General features: G+C 39.0%; 1 protein-coding gene across 1 annotated transcript; it reads left to right on the top strand.

The window, feature by feature from the left end:
* Nucleotides 1–3,233: 3,233 nt before the first annotated feature.
* LOC118857352 (60S ribosomal protein L37a) lies at nucleotides 3,234–3,606 on the top strand. The gene has a single exon (XM_036768037.1). It carries the CDS (start codon nucleotides 3,257–3,259, stop codon nucleotides 3,533–3,535), a length of 279 nt encoding a protein of 92 aa, XP_036623932.1. The 5' UTR covers nucleotides 3,234–3,256; the 3' UTR covers nucleotides 3,536–3,606.
* The last annotated feature ends 12,112 nt before the right edge of the window (nucleotides 3,607–15,718 follow it).

The raw sequence follows: 15,718 nt of genomic DNA, 5'->3' as shown, positions 1-15,718 counted from the left end.
CCTCTTAAGTTCCTTTAGGTATGAAACAAAGACTATTAATCTTGAGTAGAGGAAGTGCCCTCTTTGCTTCACAAATATCAAGTTCAGATTACAACACTCTCCTGAGAAGGGATTGTGTTTTGTGGACCCCATTAATGGATTTGGTCGACCTGGGTTAGCTCATAGACGTGTTATCTATATTTATATGAAGGAAACTATGACAAGTGTGTTTAAATTTTTTTTTACATGAGCATATACTAATAAGAATCAAATCCTAAAAGCAGTAGTCTAAGAAAATCAAAGAAAGCTTGTGGCAAAAGAAATGAGAACTCCTAATTTAAGACACCCAAAGTTCAATTTACTAATCATAGGTTTGGACTTGGAAGGAAGTGTATTATCAGCTGGAATTTATGATTATAGTATATTTGTGGCAACGAATTGCATTTCTCTCTTGCTCAAAAACCTTCCATAGCTCCCCATTGCCTAATGCATACTCACTTGACATGTAAAGTCCTCTATGATATACCTTCACTATACTTTTCCAAGCTTCTCTCCCACCTTTTTCTTTTCCTCCGACCAACCTAGACTACCTGCCACTCCTTGAACATACCTTGTAATTCCCCACATTCCTACTTTTACTTTTGCCGTTTCCTCACCATAGGACACCTTCTATTCCCATTCATGTCTGTCAAGCAGTTCTTATAAGATTTAAAAGTGGAAGGACCTTAGAGATCATCACATCACACCCCTTCATTTTACAGATGAGAAAAAAATAAGACACAGAAAGGAAAAGAGAGGTCACGTGGTAGAAAGGAGCAGAGTCAGGATTTAGAATTCGCATCTTCTTGCTCCAAACAAGAGACAACTAGGTGGTGCAGTGTATAGAATGCTGGGTTCGGAGTCAGGAATAATGGAGTTCAAATCCAGCCTCAGACACCTCCTAGTTGTGTGACCCTGGGCAAATCACTTTGTCGGCCTGAGTTTCTTCAACTATAAAATGAAGACAATAATAGCACCTGCCTCCTGGGATTGCTGTGAAAATCAAATATTTCTAAAATGTTTAACATACTGCTTGGCACAGAGCAGGAACTTAACAAATGTCTTTTTCCTTCCATCCTTCTAAAACCCAATGCCATTTCTACTCTATTGAAGAGCATGGCTCAAATTCTATCTCTTCCAGGATGGTTTCCCCAAAAGCCAGAAGTAATTAGCCCTTCCTCTAACTTGTATACACTTTGCACCTCGCTCGTAACACTTTATGCATATTATTTTGCATTGTAATTTTATATATAATGTATATACACATACATATGCATATATACACATATGTATTTCATATGTGTGTGTGTATGTGCATATGTATGTATGCAAACCTTAGTTCTCCACCCAGCCTATAAACTCTTTGACAGCTAAGACTACGTATTATTCATCTTTATATACCCTATAGTACCTGACAGAATGTCTAGAACATTGTGAGGCCTCAATAATTACATTCCAAATGAATTGATTTACCTCAGAAAATTCATTGGTTGCAGTTTGGAATCAAACATCTGAAAAGTTTGAACTCTTTTGAATTAATACAAAGAACTGAGAACTAGGCATTTGCTGTGGTGGAAAGTTCATTATCTCTCTCCCATACATGCATACGTACATATGCATACATATATGTATATATAAAATACATATATGTGTGTATTGTATGTATTATATGTATATATATATTGTGTGTATATATACATATATATGGAGAGAGAGAGATTTGAGAGTATACAAGGATAATATTCATGGTTTACTTTATCCTCTCCCATTTTCCCCACCCCAAGACTCCCATTTCTCCACCAACCAGCCCCAGGGCTCCTTCTATTGATTTCTCACTCACCATTAGCCCTCTGCTTTACTGGTTCCTTGCCACCCAACTTCACTTGCTTTATCTTCCCTCCTACCTTATTCTCTGAAATCAGTGTTCAGTTCTTCTTTAGATATTTTAAGTGTTCTTTGATACTCTAGGGAAACAGACTCTTGACTAAAATAACAACAGAAGGCGAAAAAATTAGGTTATAGACTTCTTAAGTGACTGGTGCTCCCTGCAACGGTGGAGTGCTTAATGAACACCTTTCCCTGGGTTTGAATTGCTGATCCAGTCAGTTAGTTGTATTCATTGGAAGCAGATCTAGGAGAAGGTGAGGTTGAGGAAGAAACTGAACCTCAAAGCTAAAATAATCTTTGGGGTCACTTTCATTAATTTTTTTTTTACACAGGTCATTTTCCAGTATCTGTCCCTATCTTCTTAGAACCCTTCATTTTAAATAAGAAAAACAGGCAAAACCTACCAACAAAGCTAATGAGTCAAGCATTGTGTACCATATTCTACATAGGGTGATATTTTATCTATGATTCATTAAGTTGACAACATCAAGAAGACTGGCAGTTACAAGTTGTGAAGAAGGCAGGTAGAGTGAAAGAAACAGTGAATTTTGAGACAAAAGACCTTGTTTTGAGTCTTGTATTTCCTACTTACTACCTGTGTCTCTTACTTATGCTAGCAATTTACCTAAAGGTGGCTTATTTGTGTGAAAAACTTTATTTTAATTTTTAAATTTTAAATTCTGCACTATCTTTCTACCTCTGAACTAATATTTCTATTTTCTTTCACCTCCCATTTCTCTGCTATCACATATGTGAAATATTAACTTCCCCTCACTTTCATATTGAGAAGTAATTGTCAAAAAATTGTGGGTGACACTGGGGAACGAAGAATGGATCTTATTCCAAGACGAGGCAGCTAGGTGGCACAGTGGATAGAGTGCTGGGTGTGGAGTCGGGAAAACCTGAGTTCAAATCATTCTTCACACAGTAGCTGTGTAACGCTGGGTAAGTCATTAACCTCTGTCTAATTCACTGTGACCTTTTATATTGGCTGAGACCACATGGGAAGCACCCAAATGAATCATTTAACCATTGCCTCTCATATAGGCCACTTCAAACATTTTTTTTAAGTTACCCAGAGAAGAAAAGGACAAAGTAGCCAGCTATATTCTATAGCTAAATGGTGCATTGAATGGAATGCTGGACATGGAGTCAGGAAGACCTGAGTTCAAATCATTCCTCAGACAGTAGCTGTGTGACCCTGGGCAAGTCACTTAACCTCCATCTGCTGTGGGGTCCTAATTTGTAAAATGGTGTTAATAATAGCACCAGTGTTGTTGCCGGGATAAAATGAGATGATATTTATAAAGTGCTTTGCAGCTCTCCGAGCTCCAGCCCCGCGACTGGTAACATGGCTAAACGCACCAAGAAGGTTGGAATTGTTGGTAAATATGGAACACGTTACGGTGCATCCCTCAGAAAAATGGTGAAGAAAATTGAAATTAGCCAGCATGCCAAGTATACCTGCTCCTTCTGTGGCAAGACCAAAATGAAGAGACGGGCTGTGGGTATCTGGCATTGTGGATCCTGTATGAAAACTGTAGCTGGTGGTGCATGGACCTACAATACCACCTCTGCAGTCACAGTCAAATCTGCCATCAGAAGACTGAAGGAATTGAAAGACCAGTAAAATCTTCTTATCAAATACCTGTAGCCCATAGTCCAACAATAAATGGGTTAATTTACGGAATAAAAAAAAAATAAAGTGCTTTGCAAACCTTAAAGCACTATATAAATGCTAACTATTATCATGTTAACAATTTATCTAAAGAGGTATTATTTGTGTGAAACACCTTATTGTGAGCTTTAACTCCCTTTCTAGCTCTGAATTAAGATTTCTACCTTCTTCTAACTTCCATTTCTCTTCCATCATATGTGTGAAACATTTGATTCATTTCTCTTCACCTTCACATCCATGAGTATTTGTAGGCAAGTTATGATTAAGGGTTAGAAAGGAATAATGTTCCTTTTTCAAGGCTAAGCACACTGCATCTACCTTCTAACTCTTTCAGCAAAAGGTAGGAACCTGACAATCTCCTGTAATGGTAATCAGAGCAGGAGTTTTTGCTGTTCTTCTCTTCAGTGCCTTTAATGAGTGTTGCCTTTGTTTGAATGGAGCAGGTAAAGTGGGATCTTTTTTGCCTTGGAGTGTTTCTCAGCAGTAAGACAATCCAATCAAGAGTCATTGATTGGAAACCATGTATAGGTGGTACTAGTGATTAACTTTCCCACACCCCACACCCTGATGTTAGTGATTTCCCACACCCTAAATGCTAAGTGGAGCCTTAAGGCCTCAGGGTCCTGAACATGGTATATGTACTGGAAAGTAAGTGTTTGACTTTTGGGGGTATACTCATTGAAAGGGTGAAAAGACTCTGGGAAAGCTGTTGAAACAGCACCCCACCTCTGGCTTTGTAACCCAGATGTTGGTGCTTTTCTGGTAACTATGAATTGTGATTTGAATCAGACAAGGTCTGTCTGTTGATGTTTGTAATTTCTGTTTGTATTTGCCCTGAAGTTCAGGGGGCTGATCTTTTCCCCCTGAACTAAGTGGATGATATATGTATGTTTAATTAAACTGAGATTGTTAACCCCTTAAAGTTTCTTTCCTTAGAAAAGCAGATCAAAGAACCTGTGTTGGCAGCCCTTCTGCATGCTGGTGTTATTGGTCTTACACAGCCACAGTGGCTGCTAGCCACATCATTGTTACACCTCCACAAAACAGAATATACGAATTCCCAAGATGGCAGGCCACCAATGATTCCTAGAACAATTAGAACTCAGATCCTTCTTCCCCTCAACCAAAGCACAAAAAGTCAAGTTATCCACCAAGCAAATGTGCCATTGTCTCTCCTGTCTTCTAGGAATAGTCCCTCCTAACTCTGGCAAGCCACAAAACATTTCATCTTGATCCATCAAGACATACAGGCCTGTGATTGGTATCTTTTCCACAGAAGGGTATTGGTTGGTTAGAAAAGCCAACATGACTTGTAGCTTTTACTCATTTATTTTTAATCCTCAGTACAGTATAGAGTGAGTTCTTTGGGGGGTTGGGGATAAAGGTACATTTATTATCTGGCCAGAGACTTCTACCCTAAGCAGCTGTCCCTATTTAGAATGAACCTTACAATCTTCTATCTATAGGTTTTTTATTTTAAAGAAGTTGTTTGAGAGTTTTATCTATCTATGCCCCCTAGGAAATTTGCAGTTTATTAGCCAAGTAAACACAGAATATCACAATAGTAGGGCTGCTGATTTTGCGAGACTTGCTCAAAAAAGCATCAGTGTTGCATAAATACAGATGGAGACAATAGTCCAGGCTCAGTGTTTCTCAGCAGACAATATCGGCTTTGTACAGTGGATGTTTTCCTTGGGATTTTTCTCCTCGATAGAGTGGTAACAAAAGTATAGCTTTCCCACTTTGTCCCAGAGTCAGGGATTTTAAGTCTATTGAAGGCGACTTTGTGCCTTATCTAAGCCTCTCAGGGATGGTCACTCAGGAACAGACGGGCAGTGCCCCAGTGGTTCCCAGACAGGAAAAAGCGGCCCCAGCGGGAAAGAGTGAGCAGGTCTCTGCTTAAATGGATCTGACAGCTTTGCATAAAGCAAGATGTTTATCCCTGTTTATGGAGTGTCCCTTCCCAGCTTTATAATTCCCATGCCTGATGTTACTTTTAACAGCATGTCTGACTGTCTGGGAAGGGGCCACATTAGGCTCATACTTTAGAAAACCATAGTGATGGGTGAGAAACTTTCAGTGATGCTATTTGAAGTGTTTCATTCTGTCCACCATCTACAGAGTAATTTAAATTTGTTTACATGTACATGTGCACCCAGACAAATATATATATGACATACAGATGAAAGAGGCTTTTATCATGGGCCAACTATCCCTCAGTGAAAAGTCCCAAATTACTGGTGGCCACACTCTTCCGTACTTTAGTAACCTGGCAATACTAATCATTGATTAAGAAATTGAGTTTTAAAACTCAACAGAATGTAAGCTTCTTGAGGATATTTTTTGTCTTAGTACTTAGCATAAGGCTTGGAAGATAACATCTAATACATGCTTGCTAAATAAATGACTAAGTTTTTTTTTAACCTTTTCAATTAAGCTGCATGAAATTTTGTCGACTGTACTTGGGAGTTGTAATTGTCAAATATATTTGGGAGCTAAAAAAAAAATACATCAACTTCCTTTACTGTTGACATTTCTATTAGAGCCAGAAAGGAAAGAAGTCCCAGCTAGAGTTTAATTTTAAAGAGGATGCATGGCATCTTTTGGAAAGATTTCCTTAATCACTTGGATTAATCCTGACTTTTAACTCCAGATAAGAAATAGGTTATCCCATAAGGAGGCTTTGTAGCACAAAGGGAATTTTTTTCCCCAAGTGAGGAATGGCTCCCAGTGTCTGTTATTAAAGTTACATTTATTGGTGATTATGTCTATTTCCTGTATGAAATGAAGTTTCAAAACAAACACTTGAAAAAAGTCAAGAGGAGTCAACTCAATGATACAGAGCCTATAAATGTAAAAGAAGTGACCATTTTCAAAGGACTGCCTCAGTCAGTGGACTGAATAAAATGAATGTGAGGGCTTAATGTTAAACCCCAACAAACACTAATGTAGCACAAGTCACTCACTCAACACACATACCCACGCGCGCGCGCGCACACACACACACACACACACACACACACACAAAGTTCAGGAGGAATAATAGGCATGCTGCCCTGAGATACCCAGCCCTAATTCTATCAAAGGACTCAGTGACACCACAAACCCAGTGAGTGAAACTCTAGGAACTGATGTTTCCCCCCACAACCACAGCATGGGATTAATTCCATATAATTCACTGCAACCTCTTAAAGTGGCTGAGATCATGTGGGAAGCAGCACCCAACTGAACCATTTAAGTATTGGCATCTCATATAGGCTACTTCAAACATTTTTAAAAAGTTATCCAGTGAAGAGACGGACAAAGCAGTTGGTTCTATTTTATAGGCAAACAGTGCCCTCCAGCCTCCCTCACTTTCTATCAGATACTGTGACAAATTGAAACAGAGAACACCAACACAGCTACAATTGCCAAACCACCTTGCACCGCAGGGAAGATGTTATTGGGAATGAACGTGGCAGGAATTGTCTCTCATTCTCTGCCCTACAGAGCAAGCACACTATCATGGTGGTAATTTTGTAAATGTAAATAGGAATAGAGACTGAATTAGACCTGTGATTCCTTAATACCGGAAACTGCTAGAAAAAGGAACTCCTGGTGCCAATACAGGTTCACACCTTCCATGCAACTTGTATTCTTAGAGAGTTTCCTGAAACAAATGTAAATATGAAAAGCAAAAATTATTCATGCCCATAGATGCCACACCTGTGACGAAAGCAGAAAGGAGGTCAAAGGACCCATCTATACACAAAATGTACATCCATAGTGACTGTTTTTGTGTTAACAATAAAGCCAGAATCAAATATACATCTATTGAGGACTGGCCAAACAAGTTATGGTATATGACTGTAAGGGAAGATTACCAAAAGAAACAATGAATATGAAGAATTCTGAGAAACACAGGAAGACTTATATGAACTGATAAAGTGTGAAATAAACAGAACCAAAAAACAATATCCACAATAATTTAAATGAAATAAATGACTTCAATGAAATGCAAATGAAATTAAATAAAAATAAATAATTGAAAAGAACAACAAAATGAAGTTGAACTTGGTATGATTTTAATCTTGGCCCTGGAGAAGAGATGAAGAAATGAGCCTCCATCCTTTTGTTGAAGGGGTAGTAGAATGTTACATACTCTATCCTAAGTCAGTTGACTGGTTTGCTTATTTTTTTTCCCGTTTGTACTCACTGATATATCTGGAAATTATTGTCATAAAAATAAAAGGAAGCAAGAAAACTTGGCTATAAAAGTAATATGAGTAATAATGGAAAGGACCAATATCTCCTTTGCTGGCTCATCATCTGTATCATGCCCTCCACTGTAAGTGTTCCCAAAGGTATTGTCAAAGACTCTCTTCTCTTCTCCCTCTCTCTCAGTAAGCTAATCAGCTCTCAGGGGTTTAACTAGCATCTCTATGCAGATGATCTAAATGGGCTCCATTCTCCAGGGAGCCTATGAACTGCATCACCAACTGCCTATTGGACATTTCAAACTGTATATACCAAATATGTCCAAAACCCACCCTTCTTCCAAACAAACCTATTTCTGCCTAAGGTACCATTATCCTTTCAGTCTCTCAGGTTCATAACTTCAACATTATCTTTGACTCTCAATTTTCCTCAATGTCCATATCCAATCACTTGACAAGTCTTCCCATTTCTACCACTACACATAGCAATCTGACCCCTTCTGTCTACTCACACAGTTCAGGCCTCTATCACCCTTCCCCTAATTGGTCTCCCAGCCTCAGGTCTCTAACCACACCAGGCCATCCTACAAACTGCTACCAAAGTGATTTTCCTTAAATGCAGATTGGACCATAAGAGTCCTCTACACAGTCAGCCCTCATGGTTTGTTTCCTGTTGCCTCCAGGAAAAAATATAAACCCCTGTTTGGCTTTTAAAGAACTTCACAATCTGGCCCCAAACTATCTTTCCAGCCTCACTGGACATTACTTCTCCTCCCACACTCTGTGACGCAGCCAAACTGGCTTTTTCTCTGTTCCTCACACATGGTAATTCATGTCTAATCCTTGTGTCTTTGCATTGGCAGTCCCACATGTCTGAAATAGAGTTTCTCTTTACCTCATAGAGTTCCTCTTTTCCTTTTAAGACACAGGTCAAGCACTATTTTCTGCCAAACACTTTTCTGATACTGCTTCCTTCTAATAAATACTCTTACTTCCAGACTACCTTGTTTTTAACTTATTTGTATACATTTACATTTATTCATTTTATATTCATTTTGTATTTTTATGTGTACATTTCTTCTCTATTTAAATGTAAGCCCTTCTAAGTAGGGATTATCTAATTCTTTGTAGTTATATCCCCATTCAAGTCAACAAGTGTTTTACACTTAGCACCATGCTAAGTGCTGGAAATACAAATATAAGCAGAAACAAAGAGAGTCCTTGACTTCAGGAAACTTAGATGGTAGAGAGAGCCCGGACAGGCAGGAGTACAGTCCGAAGAGGAAAGAGGACATAGCTGGCCTGAAGGCCATCTTTGAAATGGAGGCTCCAGGAAGACACAGTCAATCAGAGGGAGAGGGGACCGGTGAAAGATACTTCTACTGTATAAAGTTCAGGGTTAGAATGAACTTCCAGGGTGAGAGGGTTTCTATGTCATTGTCAACAGAGTCCAGGGTGCCAAGACTGCAGCCCAGAAAAGAACGAAGCACCTACTGGTCCTTCTATAATCCAACATGTTAATCTTATGGACCAATTTTTCAAAGGCTACGTTGTAACATTGTGGATACATGGCTTAAAGGTCATTTAACTTTCCTGATCCTCAGTTTCAATATCTATAAAATGGACATCACTTGCACCATTTACCCCATATGGCTATGAAGAAAATTATGTGTAAACCTTAAAAGGCTATGAAAACATGAACTATTTTGATGTTATAAATAAATGAGTGAAAGGCCTCATAGTATACTGGCTAGCAACCAGCCTCATAGTCAGGAAAACCGGGGTTCTGAAACATATTAGCTGTGACCCCTGAGTAAGCCTCAGTTTTCCAGATAATTCTTTAAGATTATAAATTGCAGTACAAGTACCAACCTTCCTCACTGGGGAGTTCCCTATTTTTCAATGACATCACAGATCCTGTCTAAAACAGACATGCATGCACACATACAAGTATATTACATGACACACATATTGTATGTAGGTATGCACATATATATTTACCATATATTTATGTATATAGATACATACATACATCTATACAGCATATATGTGTATAGTTATACATATAAAGAGGCATGCCTCACTTCATTGTACTTCACAGATATTGTGGATTTTTTACAATTAAAAGTTTGTGGCAACCCTGCATTGAGCAAGTCTATCAACACTCTTTTTCCAATGGCATGAGCTCACATAATGTTTCTACGTCACATCTTGGTAATTCTTAAAATATTTCAAACTTTTTTGTTATTGTTATATCTTTTATGGTGATCTATGACTAGTAATCTTTAATGTTACCATTGTAATTATTTTGGGGTGCCATGAACCACAGGCATATAAGACAGCAAACTTAATTGATAAATGTTGTGTGTGTTCTAAATGTTCCAACAACCAGGCTGTCTCTCCCTCTCCTCGGGCCTCCTGATTCCCTGTGACACAACAATATTGAAGAATATTATACAAGCTTACTTGCTAAAGCAGTGGCAGGGTTTAAGAGGATTGACTCCAATTTTGAAAGTTCTGCTGTGAGCAAAGTGCTATCAAACAGCACCACATGCTACAGAGAAATCTTTTGTGAAAGGAAGAGTCAATCGATGTGGCAAACTTTGCTGTTGTCTTATTTTAAGAAATTTCCACAGCCACTCCAGCCTTCAGCAACCACCACCCTGATCAGTCAGCAGCCATCGACATCAAGGCAAGACCCTCTATCAGCAAAAAGATTACAACTCAATGAAGTTTTAGATGATGGCTAGCATTTTTTAGCAATAAAGTATTTTAATTTAAGGGATATACATTTTTTTAGACATAATATTATTGTACACTTAATAGAATATAGCATAGTGCAAACATAGCTTTTATATGCACTGGGAAACAAAAAAAAAATCACTTTGTTGCATATTTGCTTTATTGCAGTGGTCTGGAACCAAACCTGCAATATCTCTGAGGTATGTAAATTATACGTGTAAATTACAATTAAATTATACATATGTAAATTATACTTATGTATATTAATTGATGTAACTACCCTTTTTATTTTTATGACCAGATTTCCCAGTGGAGGAAAATATAAGATCCTCTCTCTTCTGCCATTTGAAGATTTTACTACAAGGTTTAAAATAGTAATCTTCAGTTTTGAAGATTTTACTACGTAAGGAGGAAGGACACAAACATTTATGAAATATTTAATATATGCCAGGCACTATGTTAAGCACTTTATAAATATCATCAGGTGCTATTATTATCCTCATTTTACAACTGAAGAAACTGAGGCAGACAGAAGTCAAATGATTTGCCCAAAGTCACACAGCTAGGAAATGTCTGAGGCCACATTTGAATTCAGGTCTTCCTGACTCCAGAATCAGCACCCTATCTATTGTGCCACCTAGCTGCCTCTAACGTAGCATCAAAAGTAATCAATAAAAAAAGTTAATAAGAAACACCATTTGCCTACAGAAAAAAACCAATAACAGTTCCTTAGTGGTGATAGATTAATTATTTCTGGTAGAAAGTGTGGTGTTGAAAAGAACACTTGATTTAGAGTCAGACAATCTGAGTTTGAACTATCACTTGGCTACTATGACTTTGGAAAAGATATTTCTCCTCTCTAGGTCTCAGTTTCCTCTTTGATTAAAAAAGGGGGGTGGACTCGATGACCTCAACAGTCTTTCGCAACTCCAAATCCAAAGGCTGGAGCTATTTTAGGGTGCATATTTTTTTTGAATGTTCTGTTTTACTACTTTCGAATGATACAATTTTACATGGATGCTATCCTACCTTCAAACTAAGACAACAAAATCACCCCAGTGCTGAGAACAAACAGAACTTCCAGACCAAGCACCAATTTACAATGCTCCAAACTCAACACTTTGCTCAAGAATAAGAATTAGGATAGAAGTATCTCATCACCCATAATTCTATTATAGCATGTCTGAGCCAGGGAGCTTTAATTTTCTGAACCATTAAAAGAACTTCAACATCCATTATTGCTAACTACTGTGGAAATTGACTAAAATAATGAAAATAGTCATTAGAGATACAAAAAAGATTTTAAACTTGAGAATCAACATGAGGTTCTGATGTCATTGAAATAGCAATTTTAAGATGTTTGGGGGTGGGGTGGAGTAATAACTTGCCCCTCCAGTAAAAAAACCTCCTGATATATTTTGATATGTATCTGAATAAGAGGGGAAAATATAATGATAACAATTTACTCCTACCAGTTTACATAGTTTTACTCACGAAGGAAATATTCACAGGGTCTTTGGAGGGAAGGCAAGGCTAGATTGCCTCTACCAAATGGGTCATTAATCACTCATAGGGCCAACCAACCAACCAGGCTGAGTTGTCTGTCAGTCTAGCCAATGCATTCTGCTCCCTGAATGAAGCATAGGTTCTTCTCAAATTCTTCAGCAAATGTCCAATTTTTTAAAGCAACTCAGAAGAATTAAATAGAAACATTCCCAAATAAAATAAGGGAACATATGCTGAATAGGTTCTTTTCTCCCCTCTAAATAATGTCTCTGCAGATGACTAAAAAACCTTTTAAGGAAGCTCCACGGTACAATGTAATTGAAATTGAGCTGTGCTCAACTGCATCTGGCTCCTAAGCTGGTGAGCTGTGAGGCATTGGGCGAGTCTTTCTGAACCTCAGCTTCCCAGGTTACTTTGAGTGGACCTGAGTTCTAGGTCGCAAGAAGTCTTAGTCCTTCCTGAATCATAAAGATCCTTCCCAAGCCCACTTCTTAACTTAGGTAGGGGGCCATAAAACACAATGAGTTCTTACTTGTTTATCAAATTCAGTGTTTGCTAAGACAACACATGAAAAGGGCACCTTGTCCTAATTCAGAGGAAGAATGATAAAAATAGTCAACTTTTCAGAAAAGTAGCATGCTTTAGTGGTTCGAGGATCAGTACTGGAACCAGGCAGATCTGAGTTCAAGTATTGCCTCTGCTAAATACTTTCTGGATGACCTAGGGCAAGCCCTTTGACACGTCATTGGCCCCATTAACTTTCTAAGACCATAGCGGAGAGGCTGATGATCTCCAGAAGACTATTGTAATAGTCTAAGCATGAGGGACTGGGTCAAGGTTGTGACAATGTAAAAGGAAAGGAGCGAGCACATACCGGAAATATTACAAAGGTAGAATTGACAGGACTTGGAAATGTAGACCCAAAAAGCATAATGGTAATAATTAGCATTTATGTAGTATTTTGAGGTCTGCAAAGCACTTTACACATATTGTCTCATTTGCGTCTCATAACAGTGCTGTGAATTACGTGCTACTATCTCCATTAGGGAGGCAGCAGAGTAAGCAATTTGCCCAGGGTCACTGAATTTGTAAGTATCTGAGCCTAAATCTGAACTCAGGTCTTATGACTCCAGGTTCAGCGCTCTATCCGCTGTACCACCTTAGCTGCATAGTAAGTAGCTATGACTTCACAGATATGCAAAGTGCTAGAAAGGTTATGTCACTTGCACAGGGTCATACGACTAGTGTAAGTTGTGGAGTTTGATTCTAGGCCTAGCACTCTTTCCTGAGATTTGAAACTGAATCTAAGACCCGAGCTATATATGGGGGGATGAACAGAGCAATAGGCTTGAAGTCAGAAAGACAAGAGTTCAAATCCTACTTCAGACATCTGCAGGCTCTGTGGCAGAGGGCAAGTCTCTGGGCCTCAATCTGCCAAATGGGTAAACAATGGCATCTACCCCACAGGGTTGTTGTAAGGATCTATTGAGGCAATGTCTGTAAAGGATTATGGGAAAAAACACTTAAAGTGTTATATAAATATTGGCTATGAAGATAAAACTGATGATTCCAGGCTGTTTCTACTCTCTCCATCCTACCCCACTTCCACTCAACTAAGCTTTGTTAGATGTTTTTCTTCTTCTGTCTCATTATTCTGGTCCTTGAGGAAAATGATGATGCCAAGGTACACCATTCATCCTGTACAGCACCTGCACTTGCCTAACTAGCTAGCACCAACGACATTTGAAGGAAAAAGAGGCTGGCACTTCTGCAGCACCAACTGTGTTAGTTCTTGAAGGGTTCTATGACAAGAAACTCCTAACTGGCAAAAAAGGAAGTTGTGCAAAGTTATGTAGTAGTGCCCTTCCCCCACTATATAGTGCCTCAACAGTCTTGGAATCAAAATGATGAACTGGGCATCATTGAAAGGATGACTTTCAAGAGAATGATAAGTTATTTCTTCCACCATCTTTACCAGTTACAATTAGTCATTTATACTCTGGTGAAGTGGATCACACCAGACATCTGAATAGGTGAACCAGTTTTAGGCAGAGGCAGCTGTGACCTTCTCTCTTATACAGGGATAGTTGGTGTGTTGTGTGGGAGCTTAATTTTACACACACACACACACACACACACACACGTACCAGACTTGAAATGATATTCAAAAGGAAAAGGATCCTTTAAAAAAAACCATCACTGACTTTTATGAGCCAGACAAAGTTCATAGGCTGAGATGTAAAGCTGGAATGGACCTTACATATTCTTTTGTCCAACTCTGCCATTTCACCAATAAGAAAACTTGGGCATGAATAAGTAAGTGATTTACCCAGAGTCACATATGTAGTGAGCAGCAGAGCCTGGATTTGAACCTAGGCCACTGGATTATAGATTTTAGAGTTTGGAAGGGACCTTTAAGGCCATTGAGTCCAAACCTTTATTTTACAGATGGGGAAAATGAGGCACATAGAGGTTAAAAGACTTGCCTAGGATCACATGACTATTAAGTATCTCAAGCAGGATTTGAACCCAAATCTTAGTGACTCCAAGTCTAGAGACCTATGTCCTACTCCATGCAACTTCTTACGCCTTTCCAACTCCAAATCTGTCACTCTTTCACACTGTGCCACACAAATTCCCCAGGTTCTTTTTATTGTTTGGTTGTTTTATTTTTCTTCTTCTTCTAAAAAAAAACAAACTCTGGCTGGTTATCATTTATACTCGTACCCACTTCTTCCAACTCTACTTTGGGACAATGAAAAAGAGAACTCTTTCCATTGTCTTATCAACCTCCCAGGAAAAGAGCGTCTGGCCCCTGTCTACACCTTGCCTTCTCAGAAACAATGAAAGACTGAAAACAGGCATCAAGACAAGCGTGTCATTCATTCTTCAGACCCAGAGAATGGCTCAAAAAGGAGGGGTCTGTCCTGGCCTTTTGAAGACAGAATAGCCCCTGGGATGGGCTGTTGCATACAGGAAAGGTGTGGGCAAGATTGGAGGGCAGCAGCTGCTCTATTCCTACAGCTGTGGCACAAGGCATTCTGTGACCTTTGGTCAGTAAAGATACAGTCAGAGAAGAGGGCGGGTGTCTGGAGGCGTTGGAGAGTGGAGATGTTTTCTACTCAATCTTCAATGATATCTGTTTCTAAACAGCTACCCACTACTATTCTGGGAGCAGGAAGCCACTAAGATCCCAGGAAAGCAGGAGGGTTCTCTACTTTATGGCCTTTTTAGAGGTCAAGGAGGATTAGAGACTCTTAACAATTACTCACTCATCGTTCTCAGAAGTTGGGTTTCTTTCCTAAGAGTGTATATTCATTTGTGATGCATAGCCATATTACCTTAGAAAATGGAAAAGGATCTCAAGAAATCAGCTGGTCTATCTAACTTTTGCACAAAGAATTAAAATGGCTATGTGTGTATATTTGCCAATAGATGAGCATTCAGTGTGGGCCACATATGCTCAGGTGCACTGGCACCCTCTAGAGTGACCACTAGCGCTGGCCCTTCCCCCAGGGTGTGCCAGCACATCTGTCTCAGACTCGATGTACAATCAAGTTCATACCACCGGACATTCCATCTCCAAACTCCAGGCATTTTCACTGGTTGCTCCCCATGCTTAAAATTCTCTCTCCTCATCTCTGCCTCCTGGATTCCCTGGTTGCCTTCAAGTCTTAAAAAAAAAAAAGTC

Source organism: Trichosurus vulpecula, chromosome 7 (assembly GCF_011100635.1).
Source record: "Trichosurus vulpecula isolate mTriVul1 chromosome 7, mTriVul1.pri, whole genome shotgun sequence".
Lineage (NCBI taxonomy): Eukaryota > Metazoa > Chordata > Mammalia > Diprotodontia > Phalangeridae > Trichosurus > Trichosurus vulpecula.
This window is presented reverse-complemented; position numbering and strand designations above follow the sequence as displayed.